Below are 14,766 nucleotides of genomic sequence, written 5' to 3'. Positions count from 1 at the left end.
GAATCAGCTTCTGCCTGACAGCCCCTAGCCTGATAATTATTGGTATTTGGCCAATATTACCATAGGCGTGTATATACACATCATGCAAACATTTGAAAATGTTTTCTAATTCCTAGCCTGCAGTTTTAACAAAATGTCAAATCTGCATTCTCTCTTCCAAGGTTTTCTTCCACACCATGACTCAGTTCCTCTTTCCTCACATATACCCGTGTTTGTACACAATGTGCTTGTTGTTTGAAGAACCTACACGTGTCATTGTTTCTCCATGTCAAGGGAAATTTATTCAGTACAGTCGCAAACACAACTTCAGCTATATCCTCCTTATCAGAGCTCGCAGCAGAGGCGACTGACTCCTGTGGTTGTATAAACCTCTGTCGGCTGTTTGATTTGATGCAGAGACAGAAACCCCATTGGTTTACAGAGGAAGATGTGGAGAATGGGGTGGTAGATTTCTAATGCATCGCTTGCATCTGGTTTCAAGGAGATAGTAGCATGGACAGACAAAGAAGGACCTGAAACAAGAGGTTATGTATCACTGTATTGTAAAGTTTTTTATGATTTCGTCCGTGTTGATGATAGTTGGTCCAGTTTTGCAGCTCACTCAAGAGGTGGAGATTACTCTGTTATGACACTCACTATAAGACCAACTTGAATAATGTATTTTATATAAAATGTTTGGGTCGCACTGATGGTCAGCCACTGTTACTAGCTCAGAAGGGTGGGTGGGACGGTGGTGATTAGACCACTGACCCAAACTGCCCTGTCTGTCTATCATTCTGTTTACACTGGTGTATGGGGCACACAGGGAGAAGGATTAGGGAGTGTTATGACTGTATCCTGAACAAAAAAGCCAGCCATTTCCAAACCTGTCAACAGAAAATTAATGAGACTATTACCTTTTCAGATATGCAATTAAGATCTTGTATTCAGAGTGGATTACTTTGCTCTTGTCAATAAACTAGTAAGCCTGTTCTACACAGATATCTGTTCTACCAGCAGAACAATATAAAAACAACCAAATGTTGTATAAAAGCATAGAGATCAGCATATATGCTCATGGCAAAAACAACACTAATAAATGAATACAAAATTATTTATAAGAATATATGGTGACCTTGATACTGATGATGAATAATATCAGGCAGTTCCAGTCAGAAATTACCAACAGCCATAATGTCTGAAGACTGAGACAGACTGACCCAACAAGCGTCAGACAGAATAATCAGCGTAGCTCAGACAGCCACAGTTGGTGTCTCACAGAGAGGCATTTGGTGTGCCTGACAGCCAATCCACCATGTGCAACTCATGACAGCCGCTTTGGGCAGAATAAGCCAAGACTTGAAAGGGCAAAGAAACCAAAATCTGCATCAACAAAGAAAACTACGGCGCCTAGAGTTACCCTAATATGTAATGTCTTAGGATGCATCCCGAGTGGTGTCTTTAATCTATTTTAGAGAGAAACGCATTCCTTATTCCAAATACTTTAATACAATATCACAAGACTATGAACAGAAAAAAGTGCATATCAGATTTGTTGTACATGTGCTGGTGTGAACCAGCATGAGTCACTGGAGAGATAACTCCAACTGGATCTTGAGTTTGGCAACCACACACAAACACACTTTTCTCCTTCTCCACAACCACCTGTCCCATTCCTGACACACACACACACACACACACACACACACACACACACACACACACACACACACACACACACACACACACACACACACACACACACACACACACACACACACACACACACACACACACACACACACACACACACACACACACACCTGTCCCCTTCAATGGTAGCATGTGTTTGCTGTGCAAGCATGACATTTCAGGCTGTGCTTTTTTTGCCCCCAGTCAGTCCCTTTTCTCTTTTTGCAACACACAAATATAATGTAATTACTCAACTTATCACTATAGGTTCACACTGCTATGGATTCAAGCAATTCTCTTTTACTGAAGAGAATTGCAGGGCAAAATCATAATACAGGCTTCGCTTCAGTGCACATATACATTTTTACAGTGAGACAGATACTGTATTTTTCGCACGTTTTTCCAACCCCAAAATGATTCATTTCAACTGATTTCCTCTTTTCAGTTTAAGAGTTTGCAAAGGAATTATCTGTAACGAGCAGAGTCATGAGCTTAGACAACACTATGCCTATTCAGCACCACTTTTCCTTCCTTTCATCCCCTTCTCAAGGGTCCACTGAACTGCTCTTGTTACATTGTGTTCCTCTGATGTGTCCGGGTGTTAGCTTGGAGCTTTCTGAAAAATCCCAGATCATCATGAGCCTCTGATGCATTTTCTCTTATTTTTAATCTGTATTCTATATCAGTTAAAAGACAGATTGAAGCACAGTAGGCCTAATGCAGACTAGATGCTTGATAGATGTTCAGACTGTCAACATCACTGTGTCTTTCCTGTAGGGCACAGCACTGTCACTCCCGCCTAGTGTGCAAAGAGTGCTGTGCAGCAAAGTGTAATGTCTGTATTTCATGCCATATTGAGAGGAGAATAAAAACACCAGTTACAAACTATAGGTTTTCTGACTGAGCTGGAGATGGAAGGAAATGGCCAAAACAAAGAGGTACCAATAAGACATGCAAGTCCAACCAACTTGGATGCACCACTAATACAGCACCGTAAGTATTTTTCTAGTCAAATAGTGTATGCACATAGACTGTAGTTTAGAAATATGTGGGTACTAACATGCTTTGAGGATTTGCTGCAGGCTAATAAAGCAAAGCTACAGTAGACCAATATGCTTCTTGGATTAGCTGGTAAAGGCTTAGCTCTCATCCATAAAACATGATGGACACTGCAGGAGGGAGGCCAGCCACACACTGATCATGTCATGGCAATGTGCTACAAACAGAGGCGCGCACACGCACACACACACACACACACACACCCCTTTCAAATGGAAAGCTTTCCTGCCTCACAGTAGCTGTGACAGCAGAAACGTCCTTGGTTCAGTCACTATGTCACTCTCCCAATATTCACTATCTAATCATAGTCAGTGCACACATGGGGAATGGGAAATAGTTCAGTCATTGGATTTAAAAAAAAAAAAAAAAAAGACAATATTCACACAGAAAAGGAGTGAATGATGAGGGAGAAAATTGGATGGGGTGGATGGAGAAAAAAAAACAGCAAGTGAAGACAGAGTAAGAGAGAGATGCAGCTTTGATTCTATCACTTCTCACTCCAGGCACGCATGATTGAGCTGCCTTCTCCTCTTCTCAACATCCCCCCCCCCATCCCCCTACCCTGACACTATATTGCTGTATTATTGATTCCAGAAGGACTCACAGCTACTCAACACTGGCTCCTCTTCCATTCCACAGAGACATTTAGACAGACTGATAGAAGGCGGTGTTGGTTGAAGGGGAGCTGGTCAAACACAATGGAATTTATTCATTCAATATTTTGTCTGAATGCATACAGCATGCCAAGAGGTGTGGTATTAGGCGTGTGTGTTTATAAACATGTTAGCAAATGATCTTATAGCTGTGCAGGTCTATAAAGGACTGATATACTAACACACACATTGATCTGCCTCCTCCCAATGCGGTTGAGACATTTATTCTGGAAAGTTTATCTCTGGCATCCTAAATTCAAACCTAAGCAAACTATATAATATAGAATATTCCTAAGAGAAAATTATGGAGGCAGACAAATAAAACCTAAATTATTCTGAGTTCTGATACCTGATCTATTGTCTTAAAGTGTGAGATGAATGGACGTCTGCTCATAGAGATAATATTCTGCTGATCTGCCAGTAGCCTGTTAGACGATGCTCTCACACGGTCACACACACACACACTGCAAATGTAATACATGGTCAGGGCTCTGCTGTGATAAACAGTGCATGCGCTCTTACAGTAGCTTTACATGTATGTGTGTACGTTTGTGTTAAAGTGTCAGGTTATGGGGTTATAAGGCTGCTGTGTTTCTGTCTCACAGGAGCCCTTTCTGTTAAACTAGCCCTCCTTGACAAACTCTCAGACACACACACCTCCCGACAACTCCTCCCCATCTATCCACCCAAGCACAAGTTCCGCTACTGGCACAGCTTTAACAGTGGCCTAATTGTACTGCTATACTGCTAGTGTGTGTGTGTGTGTGTGTGTGTGTGTGTGTGTGTGTGTGTGTGTGTGTGTGTGTGTGTGTGTGTGTGTGTACAAATGCTGCCTAAACCCTGAAAGCCGGAATCACACCAATTCTGCAGACATGGAGCGTTACCATAGAAACGAGGAGATGGGTTTATTCTCCCCATGCTAGTGAGTCTGACACACATAGTACAGTACATGTACAAATGCACACACGCACCAATAAGCCCTCTCCTGGGTATGGCACTGTGGACTTCTCTCCTTTTGAAAAATTACAGAGATTATGAACTTGAAAAGGTTATTACCATCAACAATGGGAAGAATCATGCTTCCTCTTCACACACACACACACACACACACACACACACACACACACACACACACACACACACACACACACACACACACAGAGAATCAATGCAAAAAAGCTTTTCCTGCTGTTCTGCACTGTAATACAGCCGCATGAGCATAAAAGGGGTTCAAGGTGCAAAGCAACATCCCTCCAATAGCTTATTGGTTGTGACTTAAAGCTTCCTTTTAACACTCTTTTTTTCTCTCTTATTCAGTCAGGAAGTATTTTAACACCAAAATAACAATGATTTCAAGAGTGACAGTCTATTGACGCAAGCAGCCAAATTAGGGTTTAATCAACAAGGGTAACTCACAATGTTTATAAGGCTAGACCTCTTTAGATTACTTTAAATCTAGAGTCTAATTATTTGTGCAAGAAGCTAAAAAAGAATGGCGGTGTAAAATCTCATTATTAGTATTATTGTTGTTGTTGTTGTTGTTGTTGTTGTTGTTGTTGTTGTTGTTGAATTACCTAGTGGAATACTAACAGATCAAGCAAATTTGGCCATTCATCGTTTTTCCTTTTCTTTTTAATTATATTAGCTTTAAAGCTAAAAAATAAAAGAGTGAATTATGGTGAATAAAGAATGGCCCTGTGCATATTGTTCTACTAATCACCAAACAATTCCTGGTTGTATGCAAAATTCCCTAAGCAAAAGGGGGAAATAAAGCCAACAAGCCTGTTTAACTACTAATTAATTAGATCTGACCTGACAAAAAAAACTCAACAGTAAACTCCACTAAAAAGAACAGCAGTCGGGGTCTACTGTCGGCCAGATGGACAGATCATCTCTTACATGAGGAGGAGGAGAGAACGAGCCATTAGTACCCTGTTTCTTTTGTTCTCTGCGGTTATCTACCAGCTAGAGTGCTTTTTACATCAGAGCCCCGAGGCTGACTGGACGGGCTGATACTGCTGCTCGTCTCAAAGGTGGAGGCAGGTGGGCTGGGGAAGCCTGACCCCCTCCACCCTCTACCATCCACCCCATCACCACAGGGCACTGCTTCACACTGGCTGTAAAAGTTCACACAATCACACACATGTCATTCTATGCAATTTAAGTCAATCCAATTATTGTTCTCTTGAAAGGTGTCATTCAATTGAGGTTTGATCGTTTCTGTTGATTGTTCTTTCAACTCTTATCTAGACTTTTCTAATCAGTTTAATTTGCTAATAGGCTTGAACTATTACACTTGCAGATATCTGTTTTTAACAATGATGGTTTAGAGTTAAATGTGTTTACTTGCCACAGCCTGGATCTTACAATTTTTTTTTTTACCACTGAGCAGTGACTTTTGCAGACACGACCCACATGCTCTACTGCAGTGATGGAAAACAAGAACCCTGCTTCTAGCTTCCCCTTAATACAGTAACTCTGCTCTGCTAGCACCTAAAAATAGCTCCCTTATAGCATATGGGAACCGACTCTACATCACAACTGCCACAAATTCCCCTTCACATGTACTCTATCTCACTAGGCACACGCACAAACGCACACAGTAAGTGTTTGCAGACATGTATGCACACATACGGCACACACTTTTGCCAAGCCAATGTTCAGTTTGAGGCTGTGATTATATGATGCGATGGGTGAGGTGGTTCTGGGTGTAAATGGGAACACTACACAACATGAAGGCCATGAAAGCTCAAAAACAGTGCGGGCGTCTGTGTACAAATATGTCACGTACGCTTTCTTACAGTAAGGGGATAACTAGAAAGCTGCCAGCAATAAATGAAACTATGACATTTACTGGGATACTTCCCTCTGTTGTTTGCGATCGGAAAAAGTACAAGGCAAAAATATATTTAGCTTGTGGCTAAATGATCGTCCTTATTAATTAAGTAAGATACTGATTAGGGACATTAGTCATGATTTCTGATGAGTGATTCTGCATTTTTTTTCCTCACCTTAGTGCCAAACAGTATTACAAACAGTACAGCTACTCAAAACCAAGCACATGGTTAATGGTTTTAGGAACAGAACGAAAAAGAAATACAGCTTAAAAGCCTTAAGTTTGTTTTATAGCTTGAGCTAGACAGATCAATCCAATTCAAATCCAAACTGAACTATATTCCCTTACTCACCTCCATTAAGAGAGGTCTGACTGCCTACTGTCTTTGATTGTTTAGCCGTCTAGTTAGCTAGCTGCCACAACCATAAACAGGGTATTCAGATGGGTGTGTAGTATGTGAGTCTGCATGACAACACACATTTAGCCTACAGCTACAAGCACATGCCCCAATAAACTTGATTTTCTCAACACTGACACTGAAAGGAGCAACAAGACAAGGATTCAATGGGGAATTCCAGACTAAACATTATATATTATAATAGATAATAGATCAAATATTTGTATATTTTGAGTTCTCGCTGAAGGCAATGAAAATAACTGCTGGCTTAAGGGCAAAAGCTGTTTTTTTCCCCCCGATTTTCGATTGAAGTCAAAAACAAAAACAACCATCCATAACTACAGCATGCTGCAGTAGATTGTGTACGGATGTCTGTGTTTCAACTTCACTATGGCCCAGTAACAGAGCATCTTTGTGGGGCTTTAGGTCAACAAGAAAAAAGGGCAGCCTCTTATGCCCCAAACCAGGCAACAGTTGAGTAAGCTGAATTCCTGAATTGACCTTCTTAATCTTGAGACATGATTAAGATTTGCAGAAAAATTTGTATGACGTGATAATTAATTATATTTTAGATAGCTTGTGAGCAAAAAGCTTCATAATGTCAAGAATCAAACAAGTGTGTCCTCTCAGCCGGGCAGACAAGGCAAAGGAGGGACAGCTGGGAGTGACGTCTCAAAAGGTTTAACCCTCATGCTTATTCAGTTTTAATGCCAGCAGAGAGGACGTAGATTGTGACAGTCTTACAAATGACAAACATTTGAAGTTTGAAAAAAAAAAAAAAGACACATTTTTAATAGTCTAACAGTCTTCTAATACTAATTTTTGAATGTGTCCAGGGGCACTTTCCAATATCTCTGGCTGGTCTCTGCTTAGCCTACCGATGATAACAGATAAAACACCTACAGAAGGGCCTGATAACCTATCCTACATTAACTATTCTCACAGCCTTGCCAAAGAACCCTGCAAAGCTTTGGGACCAGGCCCGCTCAGCATGAATGGTGGCCTCTGTTACCCTATAAACAGTCAAAACAGAGCTCCCAGCCTTTACACCACACCCCAAACCAAAGCAGTGGCAAACAGAGGACAGAAGTGCTCTTATTTCCAAAAGCAACGACTAAAGATTTTTTTTAAAGATGGGGGAAGAGAAACATGTTACTTTAAACCGTATAGCAATGCACATCAGCCTGAAATCAAACAATCCACTGGAGCTTACAGATTTGTATGAAAGTGTTTAATAACTAAAGTAGCAATTTTCATAATTGAAAAGAAAAGAAAAGGAACCCCCCCCCCAGTCTTGACAATGAATGGCACCAGATGCTCTCTGAGCCTGATTTTCATAAACCAGGATGAAGGGATTCACGTAGCAAGCTTTAAGAAAAGACAGTAAAAGCACAAAGAATTGAGTTCAGCTGGCTGAGGCTCCATATTGCACCAGAATGCCAAACCAAGCTCACTATATTAAAGGGAGGCCTAGCTTATATTTGGACTGACCGCCAGAGAGATGAAACCTTCAGTGGACTCTGCTGTACAGAAATTACCAAGCAGCCAGAAGAGTTAATATCCCACTCAGGAAACAGAAATACGATAATTGCTAGCAAGAACATTTACCCTGACTAAAGGTTAGGAAATATGTTACTACAATCATCAGTTCTGCTTCTATGCAACAATAAATATGCACAGTACAGGACAAGTGCACACACGCTAACAGTTGTACAGCCTTGATCTGTTCACCGGATTCTGAAATCTGAAGCCTGAAGCCTGTCTAGACATTGACCTCCTCCTACACAATCTACTGTACACACTCTACTGTACTGTAACAGAGGCTTTGATCACAGAGACATGTATGCTGACACACACTCCTTATATATAGCCCAAGAGAGCTCATGCTATGAAATGAAAACCATTATTATTGAAATTCTTGTCTAGCACCAATAAATGTTTCAGAACTTTTGCAAAAGAAAAATCAATCTGTATGTGTTTCCCAGGTGGAAAATGACACACACACACGCTTCTAGGATTACATCTTGCGCAGAAGTGAAGGGGCATTGAGGAGGAGTGTTAAAGTAATGAAGGCATGGATGGGGGAGGAGAAAGGTCCTCAACTTCCAACCTCTGATAGTTCAAAAAAGGTTAATGAATTAGCCATCTTGTGACACCAGGGGACCCTTTGGCAAGTCAGCAGGGGCTGCAATTCAATAAAGTCTACCCTTCCTTCCTCCCAGACACTCTGAATGACATATAGAGCTTTTATGAGAAGACAACATATCCATAGACGTCACTGTTCATGTTGATGCATTACTTTTAGGTTTTTCCTCTTATACTCCAATGAAGATAACATATTGACCATTTGCTCTGTTGACATACATTGATATCCTTACCTAGAGAGTGGTTTCTAACCAATCTGATCTAACATTACTGGGTAATGTAATTAAAAGACTTAAGTGAGATCAATTTATTGAATCACAGGAAGCAACCAACCATGCAAGGCTTCTACTCACTCCAAGTCCTCTTTCAAAGTGCTGAGTAGTACTGTAAACTGAAAACCTGCTTAGTCCATTAGCTTATGACCTGAATGGGTCTGTCTTCATCCATATGGCTGTGGAAATCTGAAACCGGTAAGCAATGAAACAACCACAGAAAAGAGACCACCACAAACCCATATATCAAAGCCAATTTTCCTCCTTGTTACCCCAATGAGAACTGGTTCCTTTTGATTTTAGAGTAGAAACTGTGTGATTGAGTAAGTACAATGTGCCCCATAGGTATTTAGACATTAGCACATGCCGTTTTTGTTTTTTTAATTTGTAGTGAAACCAACTTTCAGCTTTAAGGGTTTATAAGATTTTTGGGTAAACAACATAGGACGTGTAGCCCTTGTTATACACTTCCCTCCAACTTTTGAACAGTACAGGAGAAAAAAAAAGAGGGACTAAATGTTCACAGCGGACAGTCCTTCATTCTGAAAGTCATAACTTCATTTCAAATCCAATGAGCTGAAACAGAGCAAAAACAACAAAAGATGTATCCCTGTCCGAATACTAACTCAAGTAATAATAACAAACCACAAATCAATCCAGGTCCGCTACATACCCCTCATCTTTTTGCCTGCCTCTGGCCTATTGATGAAATTATGGGAATTTTAGTCCATCTTTCTTAATCAAACAAGTCTCTCACACTTGCTCTCTTTCTTACTGGTCTTGCAGTTTGTAGTTTTGCCTACATCTGACTGTTACTAATCTGAGTCAGACACTTTGTTGTTCTTATTTACAATTATTGCAGCCAAAAATAAAAGTGTCATCACTGAAGTCTACCACCTGTAACTCAGAGTAGGAGATTACAGATAAGTGCATGAAAGAACTGAGCCAATTGAAGGAGCAAACAATCAAACGGGTTTGAACCAAATAAAAAAGTGTGGTCTACTGATGATTTATCATGTCACCCAACCCCAAACCTCTTGGGATAAAGTACTGACAGCCCAGCTTGTGGCATTTGTCTAAAATCTGCACAGTAATTGTCCACTTAAACATACAGGTCCATCTCATCACCAGCTCACTGAGTGACTCTTAATGGCTGGTTAAGTCCCTCAAAGGCCATCATGGGAGTGGACATACACACAGCAAGGACAGCAGGGAACTATGGGGGATTTTAACATGTAGGTGGTCTCTGTGAGGCAGAGGCTGCAGACACAAGTGGGTGAACAATAGTATGAGCAGAAGGTCAACAGAGCGATGCAGGGACAGAGAAGATTAACGAAACACAGTAGAGGAACAAGACTTACATTGTCCTCCTAAAGCTAAAACAACTTACACACACAGTGTGTGTTAAATGCCCGCAAAAACAAATAAATAATATATTTCTTGCCCTGCATTTTCATCATTATTTAATACACCTCCTTAAATAACCACACATTTATCATTGTATCTGCTTATGTCCATGTATTGAACAAGGCTGACTCAACTTTAAGACAAACCACACCACTGATTAAATTCAGTACATTTTCACTCTGTTCTGAAATCTGGTGATGGGAAGTAAAACTTCTTTAAAAAAAAAAAAAAAAAAGGACTAAAAATTTAACTGAGAGTAAACAGGAAATTGTGCAGATAGACTAGGTTTTTACAGAGTTTAGTTTATAGTATATATTCTTTCAGTCAGAACACAGGTCATGTCACTCAGATTTCTCCAGTTAATGTCTTTAACCCTTCCTGTCATCTCATCATCCACTGACTCTGCTGGTCACTACTTAACTACAGCAGCCACTGACCCAACCACTGACTCAGACAGATAATTCTGCTAGCCACTGAGGCGGCCTAGTGCAGCTTTTGTAGGCTTACAACGTCAAAGTCTTCACAATAGGCTGATTGTTTAAATAAGATGACCAAGGAGTGATTAACAGGATGTTTAGAGTCAAAGCAAACCAGATCTAACAAAGCAATTAACCAATCAGTGACACTCTTCACTTGACTTAAAATGTATGGATTCTGACATAGAAACAGCAGATGTAGAACTGTATTTAAATATATAAAAACCACAACCTTCAGAAGTGTTTAGTCATATTCAAGCACAATGAAGCTACAGAGTAAATCATTAGATCCAGCTAGGTATTAACTCCCAGTTTCTTCACTTCATACTTTGTTATTGGAATAATACCAAATTACGTGATAAGTAAGCAAATTTGCAAAGCCACAGTCCCTGGATTTGGGTCACAGTAATAAGTCTGACTTGTGGGAAATCTTTGTCTCTGTCAGCGCAACTGCTTGGCCATGATAGCATTCCTGAACTCAATGTACTGTCGCAACAGCATGCTGGGTCACGCTCAATTCCTGGTTGTGATAAACACAGTAGAGACACTATTGCAGCAATGTAGTGAATCATATTCTCTCTGAATTGTTTAATTTTGCTAAACTCAGTGGTTTCACAACAGGCACATAATATTATAAGTGAATAAGTGATACTGTACGACAGCAGACTTAAAAAGAAAGAAAAAGTAAACATTTCAAGTTAAGCCAAAGAACTGCACAATTGTACCAGCAACCTGACATTTGGTTTTGTCTGCCATGTTTGTTTGACAGTTTAGGATCTGAGGTCATGGTTAGACCTAGTATATTGTATCAAAATGTATTCAGATTTAGTCATAGAGTGTTTAGATCCAGTTGAAAATGAGAAATCATGTGCACTGCTAAGTAGAAAACAAATACAAATTTGCTCTCATCCATACAGATGGATTATAGATTAGGATTACATCCACTATTTGGCATCTAGGCTCTGATATGGGCTGCAAACCCTTGTCCAAGTTGTTTGACACAGGCAACTCAACCATGTAGCGTGCAATACGTGCATACTGCAAACCTGACTGAGTGGACAAAAGATGGTCCAGGATGCGTTTGTACAAATGTAGCATGAGCACTAGGGATGTCACGAGAACAGATACTTCGGTACCAAGTCGATACCAAAATGAAACACCGCCGAGGGTGGGGCTGAGCTCCTGGACAGAAGCGAGACGGAGAGCGGTGGAGTGGAGAGCCAATCACCTGTATTATTAAAGGGACATTGTGTAGTATTAGCTAAAATCAATGTCTTCATTCATAAATGTGTCCTCATTGGTGTAAAATTACCTCTGCCAATGATCTGACTTATCGCCGTAAGCAAAGAATTTCTTATCTGTATATACATTGGACGGGCAAGTCCATGGAGGCTTCCATGTCGTTCTGCCATTTTGAAAAACTATAATCGCCGAGAGGGACATAAAGCACTAGCCTACCTGTCTAGCTAATCCACAACGCATTTTCGTTCAGAGCCAGTGTCACGTGACGGAAACCAGCTATAACGGAGAAGGAGATCAGTGAGAGGTGCTTGTCACTGCCCCGGCACATTTGAAAGTCTGCACTGCACTTTAGTTAATAATGGAGGATCATACTTATGCCGAGCCACAGGAGAAGGAATCCTCGTCGCCGAAAAATCGAAAAAGGGAATTAAAAAGGCAACGTGACCGGCAAATTCAAAAAACTAGGGTAAACATCGGGGTAGCTTTTCGCAGGTGGAAAGAGCTAATGAAGGAGAAAGACTTTCAAAGGGACGCTGAAGTTGCCTGATTTCTCCTCGACAGGTAGGCTTCTTGGTACATAACGGCTACCGTAGTTGCAATACGCATTTGAAAACGCGAGGCACTAGAGAGCACTATTGATTTGATTGCAAAATACAATTTCACCGCTAGATGGGAGAAATTCCTACACAATGTCCCTTTAAGGAAAATACAAGTACTGGGTCGGGACTTGGTATCAGCAGATACTCAATATATTCAATGGGGATCAGGGGCAAAAAAGAAACTTGATTGGGACATTTTTACCTTGTTACTTGAGAATGGTGGAATTTCACTAGTATTGGTTTCGACTACTAAATTTCTGATATCATGACATCCCTAATGAGCACAATATTTTCCTGACTAATCATATAGAAATGCATTCTTCCCAACAGCAGTCTTTCCACTTGTGATCAGATCACCAAATCCACATTGAGGTTCTGCATGCGAGAAGTGAGGGGCTCACTTTCTGATATCCTGTCAGCTTATCAAAGAGCCCAATTCATCTTTACTTCAACTACTTCTCTACCACACTTCCTCCTCCACTTTCTCTTTAGCCTTAGATTCATAAGAGGTCATTTCCTTTTGGTCAAAGTAATGATTAACTGTGGTGAGAATGTAAACTGACACATTTCAGGGCCTGATGAGTAGATACTGCGCTAAGCAGTAAACTGACACATTTCAGGGCCTGATGAGTAGATACTGCGCTAAGCAGTAAACACAGACTGAACATGAGATAAGACTTCACTGCATGTGACTGAGTGTGTTTCTATCACCCTCACATCTAAAGCTTCCTAGTCTGAGTGAGAGGTAGATCAGTGGCTTCGTGTGTTTCACATTCCTGTATACTTATTGGACCCTCTCTGACATCTGGATGGGAGTCATGATACCACATCACACGCAATCACACATACACACATCTGCAAACAGATCTCTGTTTATACTGCCAAGTCTTCATGTGGCATTCGCTTGTGTGGACACATTCAGTTCTGTGTGTATGTGAGTGAAAGCCGTGTTGTCATATTGCATTTTTTCACTGTAACCTAAGGCGTAAAAAAAAAAAAAAAAAACACTGTTTGAATGCAGACCACCCCTCAGGCACAAGAGAATAGAGCGTGCAGCTTTACTTAGAGGTTAAACCCATATCAGTAGATCCACTTCCACATAAAAAAAAAACAGCCCTCAAACTTCACCTCAACATGGACACTGTTGCACATTAACTTTTGATCAAGCAGAAAAAGGAACAAGCAATATCTGACTTTGCAGCTTGTTCAACAGAAATAACTCTTACCTGATAGTAGGCTTTAATCTGCCTGATGAGAATAGAAAGATTCTGGATGCGCAGCGTGGGGTCATTGTTCACTTTCTTGTTGGTCCTCTGCACAGTGGCCTTAGGATTTCTGTGGGGAGAAAATGACACACTGTTATTCAAATGCTGTTGAATATTGTTCAAGTTTCTGTTTGACACCACGTTGCTCTATGTGATGGAGCGGGTGCGCGTTTGTCAAGAAACATTAGCACCGCAGTGACAATGGATCCTTGTTCAAGTAGGGTCAGTGTCATAACCATGTTAAAAGAAACCACAGCCACAATGAAATGCTCCCCCTTGAAAATGCCATTTGTATTCCAAGACCAGTGTTTCAGACTGTGTTGTCTCCAGCCTTTAAATCAAATTCTTCAGTGGGTTGAATCCAATTCAAGCATCATTGTGAAGCATTCAAATTTTCAGGCTATATTGTCACAGACTACAAACTCCTGAGAAGGATTTCATTAGCATAGTAAACCTTCATCCATGGTCAAATAGAACGTGGTCTATTTCAGTAACTGACTAACTTCTGACCACAACCTCCTTTTATTTTATCTGTCTGAATCAAAAAGAAAAAGTATCATCTTAGTTCTTGCAGAAAAGACAGCCTGTGTGTTTATCTCACTGTGTGTTGCCCAAGGGACATTAAAAGGAGCATGCACGACGACTGATGTTATCACGGGTGTCAACATGTTTTAGTGAGCCTTATAGACATTCCACAAATTCACACAGTACCACCTCCATAGCCACTGTTATTAAGGACAGTCC

General features: G+C 40.7%; 1 protein-coding gene across 7 annotated transcripts in view; it reads right to left on the bottom strand.

Moving 5' to 3' along the window:
- The window catches only part of ccdc88ab (coiled-coil domain containing 88Ab), a 69,118-nt gene that overhangs the window by 42,998 nt on the left and 11,354 nt on the right, over positions 1-14,766 (bottom strand). For all 7 annotated transcript variants that reach the window (XM_051379437.1, XM_051379388.1, XM_051379401.1 and 4 more), the window contains exon 3: positions 13,984-14,092. In XM_051379437.1, the coding sequence (XP_051235397.1) occupies positions 13,984-14,092 (109 nt within the window). The remainder of the gene's footprint in view (positions 1-13,983; positions 14,093-14,766) is intronic.

The sequence above is a fragment of the Dicentrarchus labrax genome, unplaced genomic scaffold (assembly GCF_905237075.1).
Source record: "Dicentrarchus labrax unplaced genomic scaffold, dlabrax2021, whole genome shotgun sequence".
Classification (NCBI taxonomy): domain Eukaryota; kingdom Metazoa; phylum Chordata; class Actinopteri; family Moronidae; genus Dicentrarchus; species Dicentrarchus labrax.
This window is presented reverse-complemented; position numbering and strand designations above follow the sequence as displayed.